Source organism: Papio anubis, chromosome 11 (genome assembly GCF_008728515.1).
Source record: "Papio anubis isolate 15944 chromosome 11, Panubis1.0, whole genome shotgun sequence".
NCBI classification, from domain to species: domain Eukaryota; kingdom Metazoa; phylum Chordata; class Mammalia; order Primates; family Cercopithecidae; genus Papio; species Papio anubis.
The window spans coordinates 13,500,287-13,516,901 of record NC_044986.1 but is presented as its reverse complement, the minus strand read 5'-3'; the positions used below and the strand labels follow the sequence as shown (position 1 = coordinate 13,516,901).

The following is a 16,615-nucleotide window of genomic DNA, read 5'->3' as shown; positions in this document are numbered from 1 at the left end:
GTGCTGGGATTACATGTGTGAGCCACCGTGCCTGGCCAGGCTCATTACTGTTTATTCAAGTTTTTCCACAGTTGGCCTTAGTTTACTTTTCCAGCATTATCTATTCATATTTCCAGTGTACCTACTGGTCTTCTGTTATCTACACTGTTTGCTTCATTATTTTTATATCATCTTAACGTGATACAGTGTCTGGTTCCTGGCAAGTACTTGATATGTGTTTTTCCAATGATGGGGCACATACCGGAACAAATCTTGTACTTTTTTTTATCTGCTCTATTATTTTTTCTTGCTGCTGTCCTTGTGCCTGATGCTCCACTTTTTCTACATGGCTCTCCCTGACGGCTTTAACTCTGTTTTTGCCTTCCTCTTCTGTATTCCTAAAGCTTATTTGGTACCCAAGGGATAGAGTCCTACAACTGTGGTCTGTTCATCTGAGGTCAAGGTGGCAGAGTTCTGGGTAGCTGGAGCTCTTTCCTTAGCAGGGGCATCTGTGTTGGCAGATGTTGAGACATGGCCTGCCTGATACAGGATTCTGCCTCACTATTTGGAAAGAAATCAGGGTTATCTTTATTCCACTGGCATTAGGGTTAAATAGTTAACAACTAACAGAGATGAAATCAGTAAATACAGTAACTGATACTAAGGAACAACTTTGTAAGCCAAAAGATATAAAAATTAAAAACTGAAAATATTTGCAAACATGTCAAAGAGTTGAAGTCCTTAATATGAAAGGAACTCGTAAGTCAATGAAGGATATAAAGAAGAATTGTTAGGAGGCATGAACAAGAAAATCATAGAAGATGACATGACATATAAGCAGCCAAATTTTTTTTTTTTTTTGGAGACAGAGTCTTGCTCTGTTGTCCAGGCTGTAGTTCAGTGCAGTGATGTAATCTCGGCTCACAGCAACCTCCACTTCCCGGATTCAAGCGATTCTTGTGCCTCAGCCTCCCAAGTGGCTGGGATTACAGACGTGTGCCAACACACCCAGCTAATTTTTGTATTTTTAGTAGAGATGGGGTTTTTCCGTGTTGGCCAGACTGGTCTTGAACTCCTGACCTCAGGTGATCCTCCCACCTCGGCCTTCCAAAGTGCTGGGATTACAGGCATGAGCCACCATGCCTGGCAATAAGTAGCCAATTTTATAATTAAGTGTTTAATCTTATCAGCAATAGAAAAGAAATAAACATCATGTTAGGCAATAGATGCCAGATGCCATCAAATGAGCAAAATTAGATAAATTCTAAACTTTTAACTCAAAATTATTATTATTATTTTTTGAGACAGAATCTTGCTGTGTCCCCTAGGCTGGAGTGCAGTGGTGTGATCTCAGTTCACTGCAGCTTCCACTCCTGGTTCAAGCAATTCTCATGCCTCAGCCTCCCAAGAAGCTGGGATTACAGGCATGCACCACCACCCCCAGCTTATTTTTTGTGCATTTTTAGTGGAGGTGGGTTTTTGCCATGTTGGCCAGGCTGAACTCCTGGCCTCAAGCAGTCCACCTGCCTTGGCCTCCCAAAATGTTGGGGTTACAGGCGTGAGCCACTGCACCTGGCTTTGCTTTAAATAAAATTTTTTTTTTTAATTTGAAAAAGAAATTCATGTGCTTCTGGCAGAAATCTAACTTGGTATGTAACCTTTGTAGCAAACAATTTGGTATTATTTGAGAAGTTTACATTTTTAAGGTTTTAACCTATTAATTTAATTCCCAGGAATCTATCCAAAAGCTATTAATTAGAGAGGCAAATATTTGCATAATATTCATCATTTATCACAGTGTTTTTTTATGATGGGGAAAAACTTCAAATCACTTAAATGTTTTCTTTGAGGAAGTACTTCCTTAAGTGGAATATTATGCCACCAGAAAGTTGTAATCTTGAAGAATATTTTAAAGAAGAAAATACTCATGAAATGTTAGAAAAATTATGTTAGAAATGTTAGAAAAAATTATTTAAAGAACTATAATGTCATGGGATCCTTGGGGTGTTGCTTTTCCACCTGGACACTTATGTGGCCAGTGGTGCTTTTGCCTGAGTTTTCCTTGGGTCCACTGGGCTTTTTCCACCCTCTTGGCTTGGTAAGCTGCGCTCGGCTTGCACTACCAGCCCAGATCCCATGCCTGCCAATGGCAAGCCAGGTGCGGAGCGGCAAGTGGTGTGTGAGTGAGCGTGGGGTCCAGCCACTGTGCACAGCCAGGTGTGCCAGCCGTGGCAGGGCAGGCAGCTCCAGGCACCAGTACAGACACTGGCTTGGTGCAAGGCTGTGGCTGGACCAGGCGTACCACAAGCAGCTTCCACTGCAGGCACTGGGTAATGCAGTAATGCCTGGAAACTTGGAGATGCCAGGAACTGCAGAGCCCCAAAGAAGGTGTCACAGCCCTGGCTTGGAGAGCCCCTAGGTATGGTGTCCCTGAAGGGCTGCAGCCCTTCCCTCCTTCTTGTTGCCCGCAACCTGGTGAGTGGGGGCATGTTTTGGTCCTGTTTGCGTTACAACTTTTTCAGCCCCAACATTTAGGGGTCCTGTGTCCAGGAAGAGTGAGGTACACGAGGTACGTGGATGACTGGAGGGTGAGCAAGGCAGAGAGCAGCTTCATTGAGCCCCAGAAGAGCTCTCAGGAGACCTGAAGTGGGTAGCTCCTTTCTGCAGGCAGGTCATCCGATGAGGAGACCGGAAGTGGGCAGCTCCCTCCCACAGCTGGTGGTCCGGACATCTATGAGTCTGGCTGAGTCTGGGATTTTTATGGGCTCAGAATGGAGGAAATGTGTACTGATTAGTTCATGGGAGGCCACGGATGGCCTGGAGAAAGCACCCTAAGGTCTTACTGCAGCCCACAGACTCCACCCGGAACCTGCAACTTGGACCCCAGGCTTTAGGTCATCCCTGGCTTGAAGGTGGGGTTTTACATGTGACCTGCCCCTTTCGGGGCAGGAACCTGTGTCTGCCTCCCTCCACTGCCCAGGCTGTTTGGGCCGAGAGGTGCCTGCAGGCCCACTTGGAGCTGCCCTTACCCCTGCTGGCCTCCTTCCCATGCTCATCAGCACCCAAAGTCCATCAGAGGCTGAGGCGGCAGGGGCCTGGTGTGTCAGCACTCTCTGAGCCTGTGCACACCGGACCCGGTCGTGATGGTGCCTGGGCTTGGCCACAACTTGCTCTGCACCAGAGCAGGTGCTGGGAGCAGGGAGTGGGAGCAGGCACTTCTGAGCCTGCGGGGGATGAGGGGTCTTCCCGGGTCCCTGAGAGTGCAGGAATGCCCAGGTCTGGAGCCTCTGCTGGCTGCAACTGTGCCAGGAGCATGGAGCTCCCACCCGGCCAACTTGGTAGGGGGCAGCACTCCCGCTTGTTCTCTGCCCTGCTGGCTCCTTGGAGGGTGCAGCCCTGGCTGCGCCTCCCCCGATGCAACCAAACAGGCTGCGGCTGCCATCAATAATGCTTATTTATAGTGCTGCGGTTTGTTATGTATGCAAACAAACGCCCTGAAATGTAGCTGAAGAAGTTATCTCTGGGTGGTGGGATAGGTGATGTTTTTTTTCTTTGATTTTATAGTACATGTTATTTAAAAATCACTGTCTTACTGATTAGTTCCATGTATAATTTCTGAAGGAGACACTGTAACAGAATGGTTTAGAGCAGGGGCTAAAAGGCAGACCTGGTTTTTGGTAGCAGCCTTGATCCGATCCATGGTATGACCTGACCATGTTTTACTTTTCTCAGCATTTGTCTCCTCATCTGTAAAGTGGGACTTCTTAAACTTAACTCAGAGTTGTCAAGATTAGAAATAATAATGCATTATAACAGCCTTAAAAAATAAATTTCTTCTTTTGCTTTAATTCTTGCAATAAAAACAGTATTGCACTGTCGCCTGGGCTGGAGTGCTATGGCGTGATCTTGGCTCACTGCAACCTCTACCTCCTGGGTTCAAGCCATTCTCCTGCCTCAGCCTCCTGAGTAGCTGGGACTACAGGTGCATGCCACCATGCCTGGCTAATTTTTGTAGAGATGAGGTTTCACCATGTGGGCTGGCTGGTCTCGAACTCCTGACCTCAGGCTATCCACCCTCCTCAGCCTCCCAAAGTGCTGGGATTACAGGCGTGAGCCATCGCATCCAGCCAAAGACAAGTCAGCTTTTTTTGCCTTCCGTTGAATGTATCATAACAAAGACATTCAAGATACAATAGTCAAAACTCAAATGAATTTGTGGGGCTAAACTATTAAGTGTATAATTACTTTGTGAGTTACAGATTAAGTGTGTTTCACTAAAATAAACTGCAAATGATAATAATGAAAATGTAATTTTAATTTTCTGCCAAGACACATATCGTTTTCATTCTTGCTAATCTTCACCTGTTGAACTACCAGAAATGTTACATTTATTACCATGTATATAACCTTTTGCAGTCTGGGTCACACACGAGAATCAACCCTGTCCTTAGGCATCTGTTGCATGTAATGAATTTGCTTCTCTCTTGTGTGTCTAGAATGGAACCAGCTTGTGTCATCTAATTTTTCATATGGAAGAAGTGAGAAAACTGTCACCCAAATCACTGTTCTGTGGTTTAGATGAGGAACACTGATTGAGATGCCTGGCACATAGAAGGCACTCAAACGGAAACAGTTCCTATTGTATTCGTCCTGGAAGTCATATAAAAGAGCAGTTGCTTTCCGGATTTCTTTGTTTGGTATAAGCATCTTTGGGAAAAGGTATTTTCCAGAGTGTGATCCAGTAAGTGGACAGCTCTGTGGCAATTTCTTAGGCCCTGTCTTTGGATCCGGAACTGGCTCTGTGCTGTAGGACCACAAGCAGCTCCTCCATTTGCCTTCTTGTAGTGTAATGGCCCCGTTCCTCCACTGTAGGGCGCCAAGGTACTGCTTCCTATCTGGGAAGATTTTCTGATTGTTACTGCTCTCCCCTTAACTATCAGAAGCCTTACTGTATCCGAAGCCTTATTCAGGCCTCACATTTAATACTTTGTCACAAACTGCTTTATGGTAATGTATTCCATTTGGATATTCATACTACTTTTTTGGGACATTGATTTTTTTTAATACGCTGCTAAAGATATTGTTTTAATATATTTTCTGGTGAATGTTTTCTCATCACTGCTTCCTATTTCCTTTTAGCTACTGATCTACTTCTTGCCTGGAATCCCATTTGTTTGGGGTTGGTAGAAGGTGTTATTGGAAAAATTCAACTTCATTCAGGTATGTTTCTGTAAACTCCTTAAACTTGTCAGATTTATTGTAGCATTTTTTGGTGTTTCCCTCTTTGAGGATACATGAGATTCTCTTACAGCTTTGATTCCTTTGTCTTAATTTTGGGTCTGCTCAAAGTGGGTGTATTTCCATATAAATTTAATGAAATAAAAAAGAAAACTTTAGAAAAAAGGTGACATAATATTACACTTCTTCCTGTTACAAAACTTACTGAACACCTGCTGTGTGTCAGGAATCATGCTTGTTGGTAGAACACAATAATGAGCAAAGACCGCCCTGTTTCTACCCTCATGGAGCTTACAGTTTAGGAGGAAAGACAAGTATCAAAGAGTAGTCACGGAAATAAACGTATGATTATTTGATAATTGTGGAAGGTGCTATGAAGGAAAGATACAGCAAATGCATCAATCTCAGAGGAGAGTAGTAGGAATAAAGCTGGAGAGGCAAGCAGGTGGCAGACCATGACTGATTGGCTTTATGTCAGCTGTCTGTTCCTGATGCAGTCAGCTCTGCCAGAGGAGTATGGGTCTCTTAGCACACGGTGTGGTCCTGTCAGAGATCCCTGTCCAGGACAGGCAGATTGATGGGAAGTCCAGGTCACTCACCAGGCCCTCACTTGGAATGACAAGCACCTGTGTCCTGAGCTTAAAGGGAATTTTGTTGGTGGGAAAGTATAACAGGTATTATATAGGCAGGTCCCAAAAAGCTAATGGAAAGGGGCCAAATGAAATTTTATTTTTTCTTTTTTGGTGCCTTGCCCTTCAGGGAGCTTTTTAAAATTAGAGATGGGTTCTTGCTATGTTGTCCAGACTGGTCTCAAACTCCTGGCCTCCAGTGATCCTCCTGCCATGGGCTCCCAACGTCCTGGGATTACAGGCATGAGCCACCATGCCTGGCCTAAATGAAATATTTTAAGCACTACATTTAAATAAATATTTTTCCTTTGGTATCAATTTTGATGAGTTATGAATTATAGGAGGCTTTGCCATTATTTCTGTGTAATTGCGAGTATATATCTCTATAGTGTGTCCTTTTTATTTAAAAATAATATTAAGCATTTGGGAGCTAGATTGATTTTTGTGTATCAGAAATAAGCACATATATCTGGAACAAGCTAATTTTCCTTTGCTAGATTCTTTGGTTGTTTTTAAATATGAGCTGGGCACAGTGACTCACACCTATAATCCCAGAACTTTGGGAGGCCGAGGCAGGCGGGTCATCCGAGGTCGGGAGTTCGAGACCGACCTGACCAACATGGAGAAACCCTGTCTCTACTAAAAGTACCAAAATTATGTGGGCATGGCAACGCATGCCTGTAATCCCAGCTACTCGGGAGGCTGAGGCTGGAGAATCGCTTGAACCTGGGAGATGGTGGTTGCAGTGAGCCGAGATTGCGCCATTGCACTCCAGCCTGGGCAACAAGAGCGAAACTCCATCTCAAAAAAAAAATAAGTAAATAAAAGAAAGGAAATATGACCAATGTGTTTGGAGCCATCTCTGTGCCTTTTCCCAAATGTTTCCTATTTCCTTCCCCTTAAAGGAACCTGCTATTTTGAATTTTGTATTTACTTGGTTTTCATTTTTCCTTTTATTATATATGTATTCCCACAGATGTTGCTAAGGGTTGTATTTTGGGGATTTTATATAAGTGATATTAAGTTGTTTTTGTTCTTTCACTTATTTTTATTTATATTTTTGAGATTTATTCATGCATGAAACTGTAGTTCCTTATTTTCACTATTTATGAATATATCATGATTTGTTCTTTTTCCTCTCACTGGGTAATTGAGTTGTTTCTTTTTTTGTTTTGCTATTAGAACTAATACTGCTATGAGCATTGTTGTATATTCTGTATTTGGTAGGTTTTTTTAAAAAAATTCTTTCAACACAGAGAAGAAAAGCATTTAGTCATTGTGTAACCATGTAACCAAGTATTTTAATAACACTGTCCTACCTGTTCACATTTACATACATATATTTTTAATTCATTTACATGCTGACAGGATAATTTCACAGCTGGGTGTTCTGAGCTAAAATTCGTTTTCTGTTATTTAAATGACACGTTTGAGTTATTTTTCCTCATTTTCAGTCACATCTTAGCACAGTGAATAAATCACTGCAATCAGTTAGGAGACCTGAAGACAAGCTGTATTTATTTAACTTTGAGATACAGGAGAAGCTGCCTAACATCTATTTCATGTATCTCTTGTTACGTAACAAGCCAGTCCCAGAAGTTAATGGCTTAAAACAACAACAGTCTATAATTTCTCATGATTCTATGGGTTGACAGAGCAGCTCTGCTCTTCTCTGTTGTGTTGGCTGGGGTCATTCACGTAGCAACATTCACCGGGAGTTTGCCTGAGTGGCCCTAGTTCTCCTTCACCTGGCCCCTCTCTCCGTGTCTCTCGTCTCACAGAGCCTCTCCTTGAGTCCTCCTCTCACTCCTGGGTAACCTGGATGTCCTTTCAGGGTAGTGACTGGGTGCTGAGAAGACAGCTACCAGTGCTCAAGGGCCTGTATGTCTTAATTTGTTACACAAGGTAAAAGAAACTGCTCTCTTCATTTTCACAGGATATTGTGAGTCCCAAATGAGCTAACTATCGTACCTGCAAGTGCTTAGTAAATTGTAAATCACTATTTTATCAAGGCTCTTTGGTTGCAAATGCAAACCTATCAGCTTATGCAAAAACACACACTTTTTTATGAAGAACCCAAGGGACCAAAACCAAGACAGAAACGGATGTTGTACAGGATCCAGGATTACTTTATTGGGGCAACTGGTCTCTGACAACTGCCTCTCCTCCTATGTCTCTTTTATTCTTCTCTCTTTTTGACTTTCTCTGTTTGTATGATGTAGGACAAAATTTCTGCCTTCAAAATGACACCCCTAGCCTCAAACCAACTGACAACTGATATTCCCTGTAATGACTGGAAACTGACCAGCAATCAAAAAAGATTGAGTAGTGAGTCCACATTAGACTTCTAGGTAAGAGGCTTATTTGCCCATCTTGAGCCATGGGACTCCTGGCCGGGGTCACGTAGGTCAGACGTGCTCCAGAGTCCCAGTCCTCTAGGTGGAAGTCAGAGCAGGAGGGTTTGGACTTGGCAGACAGCTCAGAAGCTGTCTCCTACAACTGATGTGCAAATGTAAGTTAGTTGATGGCTGATGAGTTTGTGATACAGTCAAAGTATGGTCAATAGGAAGCGGTGAAGGTATGGCCATCTGTGGTCAGCCCCCTTTATATGTACTGCTCCTCCTTTCCGTTCTTTGGTCCCAGAATAGGTGGTTGATAGGCAGTGAGAATACCTGTGATGTAGGATATTTTGAAAGAGGGAGAGGTGGAGAGTAGAGTGAACTGGAGAAAGTATAAAAAAGGAAAAAAGGGCAGGGAAATTCTCTTAATTTTTCATTCTCCTAATCCTTGGACCTTTTTTTTTCCTTCTTCTTGTCACATCACTTGAAAGGTTTGGCTCTTAAGAAAGCGAGTGGGGAGGCAGCACAGGAAACTCTTTGCTGGGCCCCTGCTGCTTTTCCCTCCCTCCCAACCCTCTCCATGTCACTCCACCCCCAGCCCCTTGCCTGTGAGCAACCATCTTACTCTCCTTATCTGTCCTCAGGGATGCCTCCTCCTCTCCTCTCCCTGCCTCCCATTAAAGCTCTTGCCCTGGGTCAGATTGGCTAGAAGGGAGGTATGTGCCTGCTGTGTGTGAGAAAGAATCGAGAAAATTACTCGAGGGGCATTTTCCCTGGGAACATCTTATCTTTGGAGGATAGGGGTTGAGGGGAATAAAATGTCTGTACTGAAACTCTCTCCTGTTTCCCTCCTACTTATTCTCCACATATTAATGCACAAATTTTTCTTCTTGCCTAGGGAGATGGGAACATAAATTTATTTGAACAGATGTCATTGACAGTCTTAAAGTGGCGTGGGTGAGCCATGCCGCTGTTCCTGACTGTCACTGAACTCTGAGCTCTGTGGAATGAATCAAGTGCTCGTGACTTAGGAACTGTATTAGTTTGCTGCCATAGCAAAGTGCCACCAGCTGGGTGACTTAAACAATGGAATCGTATTTTCTCACAATTCTGGAACACAAGTCTGAAATCAAGGTGTTGGCTGTGTTGGTTCCTCCCGAGGCCTCTGTCGTGATCTTGTACATGGCCACTGTCTCCTTGTGTCTTCATGTGGTCTTCCCTCTGTAACTGTGTGTCTGTCTAAATTTCCTCATCTTGTAATGACACCAGTCATTTTGGATTAAGACCCACTCAAACTCATTTTAACCTAATTACCCCTTTGAAGACCCTGTCTCTAAATATAATCATATTCTGAGGTCCTAGGAGTTAGGACTTCAGCATATGAATTTTAAGGGGACACAGTTTAGCCCATAACAGGAACATAATATCCACCAAAATGCTTCATTACAAAAGCATGTCAAAAAGAATTCCTTCTGGTCTGGTGTTGCTGTTTCCTGCTGCTTGCCCTTATTTCAGTGTGATAGGCCAGTCCTTGAATATCATTGACTAGGAACCCACTCCAGACGTGTGCAAGATCACACAATTGCCTTGAGTCAGGTGACCTCATCTAAGCCTCAGTTACCGTCTATAAGACAAAGCTGATTATAGTTCCTTGATACAGTTATTGCTAAGATTTAATAAAACTCACATAAAGTGAGTTCTTGGTAATAATATGCATTCAGCCAGACGTGGTGGCTCATGTCACGTGTAATTTCAGCACTTTGGGAGGCTGAGGTAGGCAGATCACAAGGTCAGGAGATCGAGGCCAGCCTGACCAACGTGGTGAAACCCCGTATCTGCTACAAATACAAAAATTAGCCGGGTGTGATGGCACACACTTGGAATCCCAGCTACTCGGGAGGCTGAGGCTGGAGAATCGCTTGAACCCAGGAGGCAGAGGTTGCAGTGAGCCGGGATCGCGCCACTACACTCCAGTCTGGGTGACAGAGCGGGACTCTGTCTCAAGAAGAACAAAACAAAAAGACAAAACAAACCATTCAATATATGCTGATTACTATTTTTTTTTCCTCTTAAAGATCCTTATGGGTATCAGATATTCTACTCAAGAACCACTTACATTGTGGCTATACAATTTTGAACAAATTTTAAACATGGACTATTTTTCTAATGTTAATTTTTGCTGAAACTGTAATAAGAACAAGTCACAGACCGGATGTGGTGACTCAGCCTGTAATCCTGGCACTTTGGGAGACCAAGGCAGGTGGATCGCTTGGGGTCAGGAGTTCGAGACCAGCCTGGCCAACATGGTGAAACCCTGTCTCAACCCCGCCTGTAATTCCAGCTACCCGGGAGGTTGAGGCAGCAGAATCGTTTGAACCAAGGAGATGGATGTTGCAGTGAGCCAAGATCGCACCACTGCACTCCAGCCTGGGCTAGAGAGCAAGACTATCTCTTAAAAAAAAAAAAAAAAAAAAAACAGAAAAACAAGAAACAACAAACAAAACAGAACAAGTCACTAAAAGATTACACGTGAAAATGTATAAAAAGTAATGTTTTGGTAATAACAGATTAGTAGCATTAGTGAAAGTTATTTTGTAATCCACATGTTTCTTTTAAAAATTATGATGGAAGAATTTCAAACTATTTTTGTTCGTGTTATCCTTTATTGACAATTGCCTGCCCTTTTAGTAAGCTCTGCCAAAAAAAAGGTTCTGTGTACCCTAATGCCTAGAAAATATCTATTTAGAACCATTAGCTTGTTTTTCGGTTGCAAGACCTCTTCCTCAGACATTTGCAGGCAGGTGGACTTCAGCCAGGGTGTAATGTAGTCTGTCTTCCGACAACTCAAACATGTCTGACTTTGGTTTGACCAGTTGAGATTTATTTATTTATTTTATTTATTTATTTTTGAGACGGAGTCTCACTCTGTCGCCCAGGCTGGAGTGCAGTGGCGCGATCTCGGCTTACTGCAACCTCAGCCCCCCGGGTTCAAGCGATTCTCCTGCCTCAGCCTCCTGAGTAGCTGGGATTATAGGCACGTGTCACCATGCCTGGCTTATTTTTGTATTTTTAGTGGAGAGGGTGTTTCCGCATGTTGGCCAGACTGGTCTTGAACTCCTGACCTCAGGTGATCGACTTGCCTCGGCCATCCAAAGTGCTGGGATTACAGGCATGAGCCACTGCACCCGGCTGAGATTTTCTAATATGAGGAACAGAAAGTAGGAGGGATGTGTAATGTATCAAATAGGTGAAAGAAAAGTGTGGATCTGTGAAAAATCAACATTAAAAAAATTCATTGTAGTATCCAGGAGGAAATAAAAATGGTAGTCAAGGCCGGGCACGCAGTGGCTCACACCTGTAATCCTAGCACTTTGGGGGGCCGAGGCAGGCGCAGGTCACTTGAGGTCAGGAATTTGAGACCAGCCTGACCACACAGTGAAACCCCATCTCTACTAAAAATACGAAAATTAGCCGGGCACGGTGGCATGTGCCTGTAATCCCAGCCACTCGGGAGGCTGAGGCATGAGAATTGCTTGAACCTGGGAGGTGGATGCTGCAGTGAGCTGAGATCTCGCCACTGCACTCCAGCCTGGGTGACAGAGTGAGACTCCATCTCAAAAAAAAAAAAAGAATGGTAGTCAATTTCATATGACAATTGTAATTACATATTAATTTTTTCTTTTTCTTTTTTGTCTGTCTGCTCATGGAAATAAGCTCCAAGAAGACAGCAGTTGGGGCCATGTCTGTTCTGCTTACCTGCTGTGTCTCTCTGTGCTGGCCCACTGCAGGGCAGTTCAGAAATATTCAGCGGGTACTTATGGATTTAACAAGTATCTACGGAGTACCTACCGTACCCCATGGCCTGTACTCAGTGCTGGGGCTGCAGGTCGAAGCTTCTAGAAACCTAGACTCAGAATCTGAGTGATAGATGTTAATTACCAGTCACACAGTTTTACCATTACAAACGTAATCATCTGAAGACAAGTGTGGGGTGTGGTGTGTATGACAGAAGAGCCCAACTGGGTGGAGCTGGGGCTTCTGGATGGAAAGCATCTCATATGGGTGGAGCTGGGGTTCCAGGATGGAAAGCATCTCATACGGACAGGGCCAGGGGTGGGAGGGGAGGCATTGAGAGGAGAGGTGGTTCTTGGCAGAGTATGCAGCTGTGCAAAAGGCCCACATGATTGATGTGTTTCTTCTCTTCATTTTCTATGTAATGTCTGGGTATAGTCATATCTTCACACAGATATCCAGGAAAAGACTGCTTTAGGCTGGAGATTTAAAATAGGTCACAAAAGCTCTTCAAGTTAAAATGTATTTTCAAGATTGAGAAGAGGATAAACTCAATTAGGGTAAGAAGTAAAGATAAAAAGCAAAAAGATTCATTAGTAAAGGAATATATCCCACGATATATTCAGGACTAGATGAAGAGAAAATTGTGAGGAGTCTTGATTAATGTGGCAATAGAGACTCTTTGTTTAGTAATTAACTGAATTACTACTGATAGTAATACTACTGAACAATCCTAGACAAAAATTCACTCAAGTAGATCTCATTCATTAAAATAGTACTCGCCATCTGCTGTTCTTTCACTTTTGAAGTGGTGACGATCTCTCAATCATTAAGATGGTAAAGTGTATTATGCATATGATTTTAATACTGATTTTAGTCTTCTGCTGTCTATGGAGACTTTGCTATGGCACTAGTGACATGGAATTTTTATATATTTTAGTGGTGAATGAATGGAGTGTCACTAGCATTGTTTTAGTGCATGCCTTAAACGCCGTTGGAAACCTCACTCCTTAAGGACGTTGGAGAGAAACAAGAGGGTCTGACAGCGTCCCTGCAGAGCTTTCATCCTCTGCTGGAGGCCTGGGTCGTGGCACACAGCTTTTAGTTATTGCTTCTGTTGAGATGTGAGTTTGCCTGTGTGCAGCTCTGCGTGGGAGAAGCAGGTTGTTTTACTGTCTACTGACAACTCACATAATTAAAAACATGTAGGTGTTGTAATGCTGGTTACCTGACTCTATACATGTATTGAAATCATGGACTCGTTTCCTTACAATGGATGACATTTATAATATGTAAATTATATGTAAATATATCTTGAGGTACAATTTATATCTTGTAACATAATATTTCTATCAAAATATAAGTGATCTAAAATATAAATTAAATATAGTGTTTTTTGGCTGCATGCAGTGGCTTACGCCTGTAACCCCAGCACTGTGGGAGGCCGAGGCACGTGGATCACCTGAGGTTGGGAGTTTGAGACCAGCCTGACCAACATTACTAGCCTCCCTAGTAGCTCGTAATCCAAGCTACTTGGGAGGCTGAGACAGGAGAATCCCTTGAACCCGGGAGGCAGAGGTTGCAGTGAGCCGAGATCATGCCATTGCACTCCAGCCTGGGCGACAAGAGCGAAACTCCATCTCAAAAACAAAACAAAACCAAATACAGTCTTTTTTGTTTTGTTTTTGTTTTCGAGACAGAGTCTCACTCTGTTACCCAGGCTGGAGTGCAGTGGCATGATCATGGTTCACTGCAGCCTTGACCTAACTGGGCTCCAATGATCCTCCCATCTGTCTCTCAAGTAGCTGGGAATGCAGGCACATGCCACTGTGCCCAGATAATTTTTGTATTTCTTAATAGCGACAGGGTTTTGCCATGTTGCTCAGGCTGGTCTTGAACTCCTGGGCTCAAGCAATCTGCCTGCCTTGGCCTTTCAAAGTGCTGGGATTACAGGCATGAGCACTGTGCCCAGCCTCAGATACAGTCATTTTATATTCATTTTCTCACAAGGATCTCAGAGTTACTTTCAGAGGTAAGATTTACTTTTTTTTTTTTTTGAAACAGTCTTGCTCTTGTAGCCCAGACTGGAGTGCAGTGGCACAATCTTGGCTCACTGCAACCTCTGCCTCCTTGGTTCAAGCGATTCTCGTGCCTCCCCCTAAGGTGGCTAATTTTTGTGTTTTTAGTAGAAACAGGGTTTCATCATGTTGGCCAGGCTGGTCTCGAACTCCTTGCCTCAAGTGATCTGCCTGCTTCGGCCTCCCAAAGTCCTGGGATTACAGGCCTGAGGCACCACGCCTGGCCTAGAAGTAAGATTTTCATCAGCCACCAGATTCCTGGTTAACCCTTAGAAGATTCTTTAACTGTAATTTAGCTGACCCATTCTCTTAACAGACTTGAGTCTTAGACGCAGGCAGCTAAGTGGTGTGAGAGGATTACATTCTCCGGTATCTTCTCATTCATCTTGTTTTTGCTTCTCTCCTGTTCCTTTTCCTTTCCTCTCAGGTACCTAGATGCTGAGTGCTTCATCCTTCTCTCTTTGCTCCTCTCAGCTTGTCCCTACATTTTGTGCTTCAGAATTTCCCACCTCCCTTGTTCCTAGTCTTGAGCCCGTCTCCTTGGTGCGGATGGTTCCACCTCCATGGTAGAAGTGATGCTTGAACAAGTCACATGAACGTGACCCACAGTTCTGAGCTCCCCAGAGCGTAGTTACACAAGTACGCTTCTTGTTCTTGAGCATATCTCTAAGTGGCATGGCAGACTTTTATATTTTCAGGCAGAGAGATACTTGAGAGGCAGGCCGGCGTACCTCATGTGCTATTCCACTGTCATTCCTTTTTCTAGTTTTAAACCCATTTGTTTTTTTGTTTTTTTGTTTTTTTTTTGAGACGGAGTCTCGCTCTGTAGCCCAGGCTGGAGTGCAGTGGCGCGCTCTGGGCTCACCGCAAGCTCCGCCTCCCGGGTTCACGCCATTCTCCTGCCTCACCCTCCCCAGTAGCTGGGACTACAGGCGCCCGCCACCACGCCCGGCTGATTTTTTGTATTTTTAGTAGAGACGGGGTTTCACTGTTAGCCAGGATGGTCTCAATATCCTGACCTCGTGATCCGCCTGCCTCGGCCTCCCAAAGTGCTGGGATTACAGGTGTGAGCCACCACGCCCGGCCCATTTGTTGTTATACTCCAGTTTTCCTCAGTGATTTCAATAGCAGCGTTGTTAAAGGTTTGGTTTTTAGCCTCAGAAAGAGGGAAGGAAAGCTGGGTACAGTGGCGTGTGCCTGTAGTCCCAGCTACTTGGGAGGCTGAGGGTAAGAGGACTGCTTGAGGCCAGGAGCTCGAGGCTGCTGTGTGCTATGATCATGCCTGCGAATAGCCATGCACTCCAGCCTGGGCAACCTAGTGAGACCCCGTCTCTTAAAAAATAAAACTAAGAGGCTGGGCACGGTGGCTCACGCCTGTAATCCCTTCTCTTTGGGAGGCTGAGGCAGGCAGATCACGAGGTCAGGAGATTGAGACCATCCTGGCTAACACGGTGAAACCCCGTTTCTACTAAAAATACAAAAAAAAAAAAAAAAAAAAAAAATTAGCTGGGCGTGGTGGCTGGCACCTGTAGTCCCAGTTACTCGGGAGGCTGAGGCAGGAGAATGGCATGAACCCAGGAGGTGGAGCTTGCAGTGAGCCGAGATTACACCACTGCACTCCAGCCTGGGCAATAGAGCGAGACTCCGTCTCAAAATAAATAAATAAATAAATAAATAAAAATAAGGAGGATTATTAAGGTAAAAATGACTGCGTGGGCCACCTATACAGGTGCTTTCTGTATTTATTTCCTTCTTTGTATTACTTTTTGGACTTTTTATCTTACTGAACATTTAAAAGTAATTCCATTCAAATTACTGTCAAAGCTAATTGTGTTTAAGAAAGGAGATTCTCGACAAATATGTTAAGTTCTCGCTTACTTAGGCTTGGCCAGTAACAACAATTGACAGCAAAAAATGAAGGTTATTTAATTGACTTGGATAGCAGGTTTGTTACAACCCGTGGGCCTGATTCCCTTTGTGTACGGACCAATCACCTCCAACCTTGAAGCATTTTTATGTCACTTTTCAAAGCATTAATTTATCTTTATGATGATTAACTCGCATCATGAGTAAAAATCCTGATTGTCTTTAGTATGCTGGAGTTTAATGGGTAGGAAAGTATTAAAGCTTTCAATAAACATACAGGAAAACATTTTAGTATTTTAGGGGGATAAGCTGTAGTTATCTGGAAAATACATTTTTATATAGAAGATCATTTTGCCTAACAGTACTTAATACGTTAGGCTTTTCTAGTTTTCTAAGACTTTTCTATTTCTTATAGATACAAGAGTTTATATTTTTTATAGAGTATACTAGATTATTTCAAGATTATTTCATTTTATGGAAGATTTATTTAGGGATTTAACTACAGTCTTAAGCTTTACAGGCTAAGCAGAATATACATCTAATTGCACCATTTGGTACTTTTGAAATAGAGCCTATTAAAAATGTCTCTTGCTCTAGATGCTCTCCCTGTGAGTCATTGTCAGTTTTCTATAAACCTAGACTTAGGAAACTTTAGTAAGGAACAGAACAACCAGTCAGGAAACATGGAATAGCT

At 43.4% G+C, this 16,615-nt stretch overlaps 1 protein-coding gene across 2 annotated transcripts in view; it reads left to right on the top strand.

Annotated features, from left to right (window-relative positions):
• INPP5F (inositol polyphosphate-5-phosphatase F) overlaps positions 1-16,615 on the top strand; it is a 105,215-nt gene that overhangs the window by 20,889 nt on the left and 67,711 nt on the right. For both annotated transcript variants that reach the window (XM_009215482.2, XM_003904333.3), the window contains exon 2: positions 5,119-5,199. In XM_009215482.2, coding sequence (XP_009213746.1) covers positions 5,119-5,199 — 81 coding nt within the window. The remainder of the gene's footprint in view (positions 1-5,118; positions 5,200-16,615) is intronic.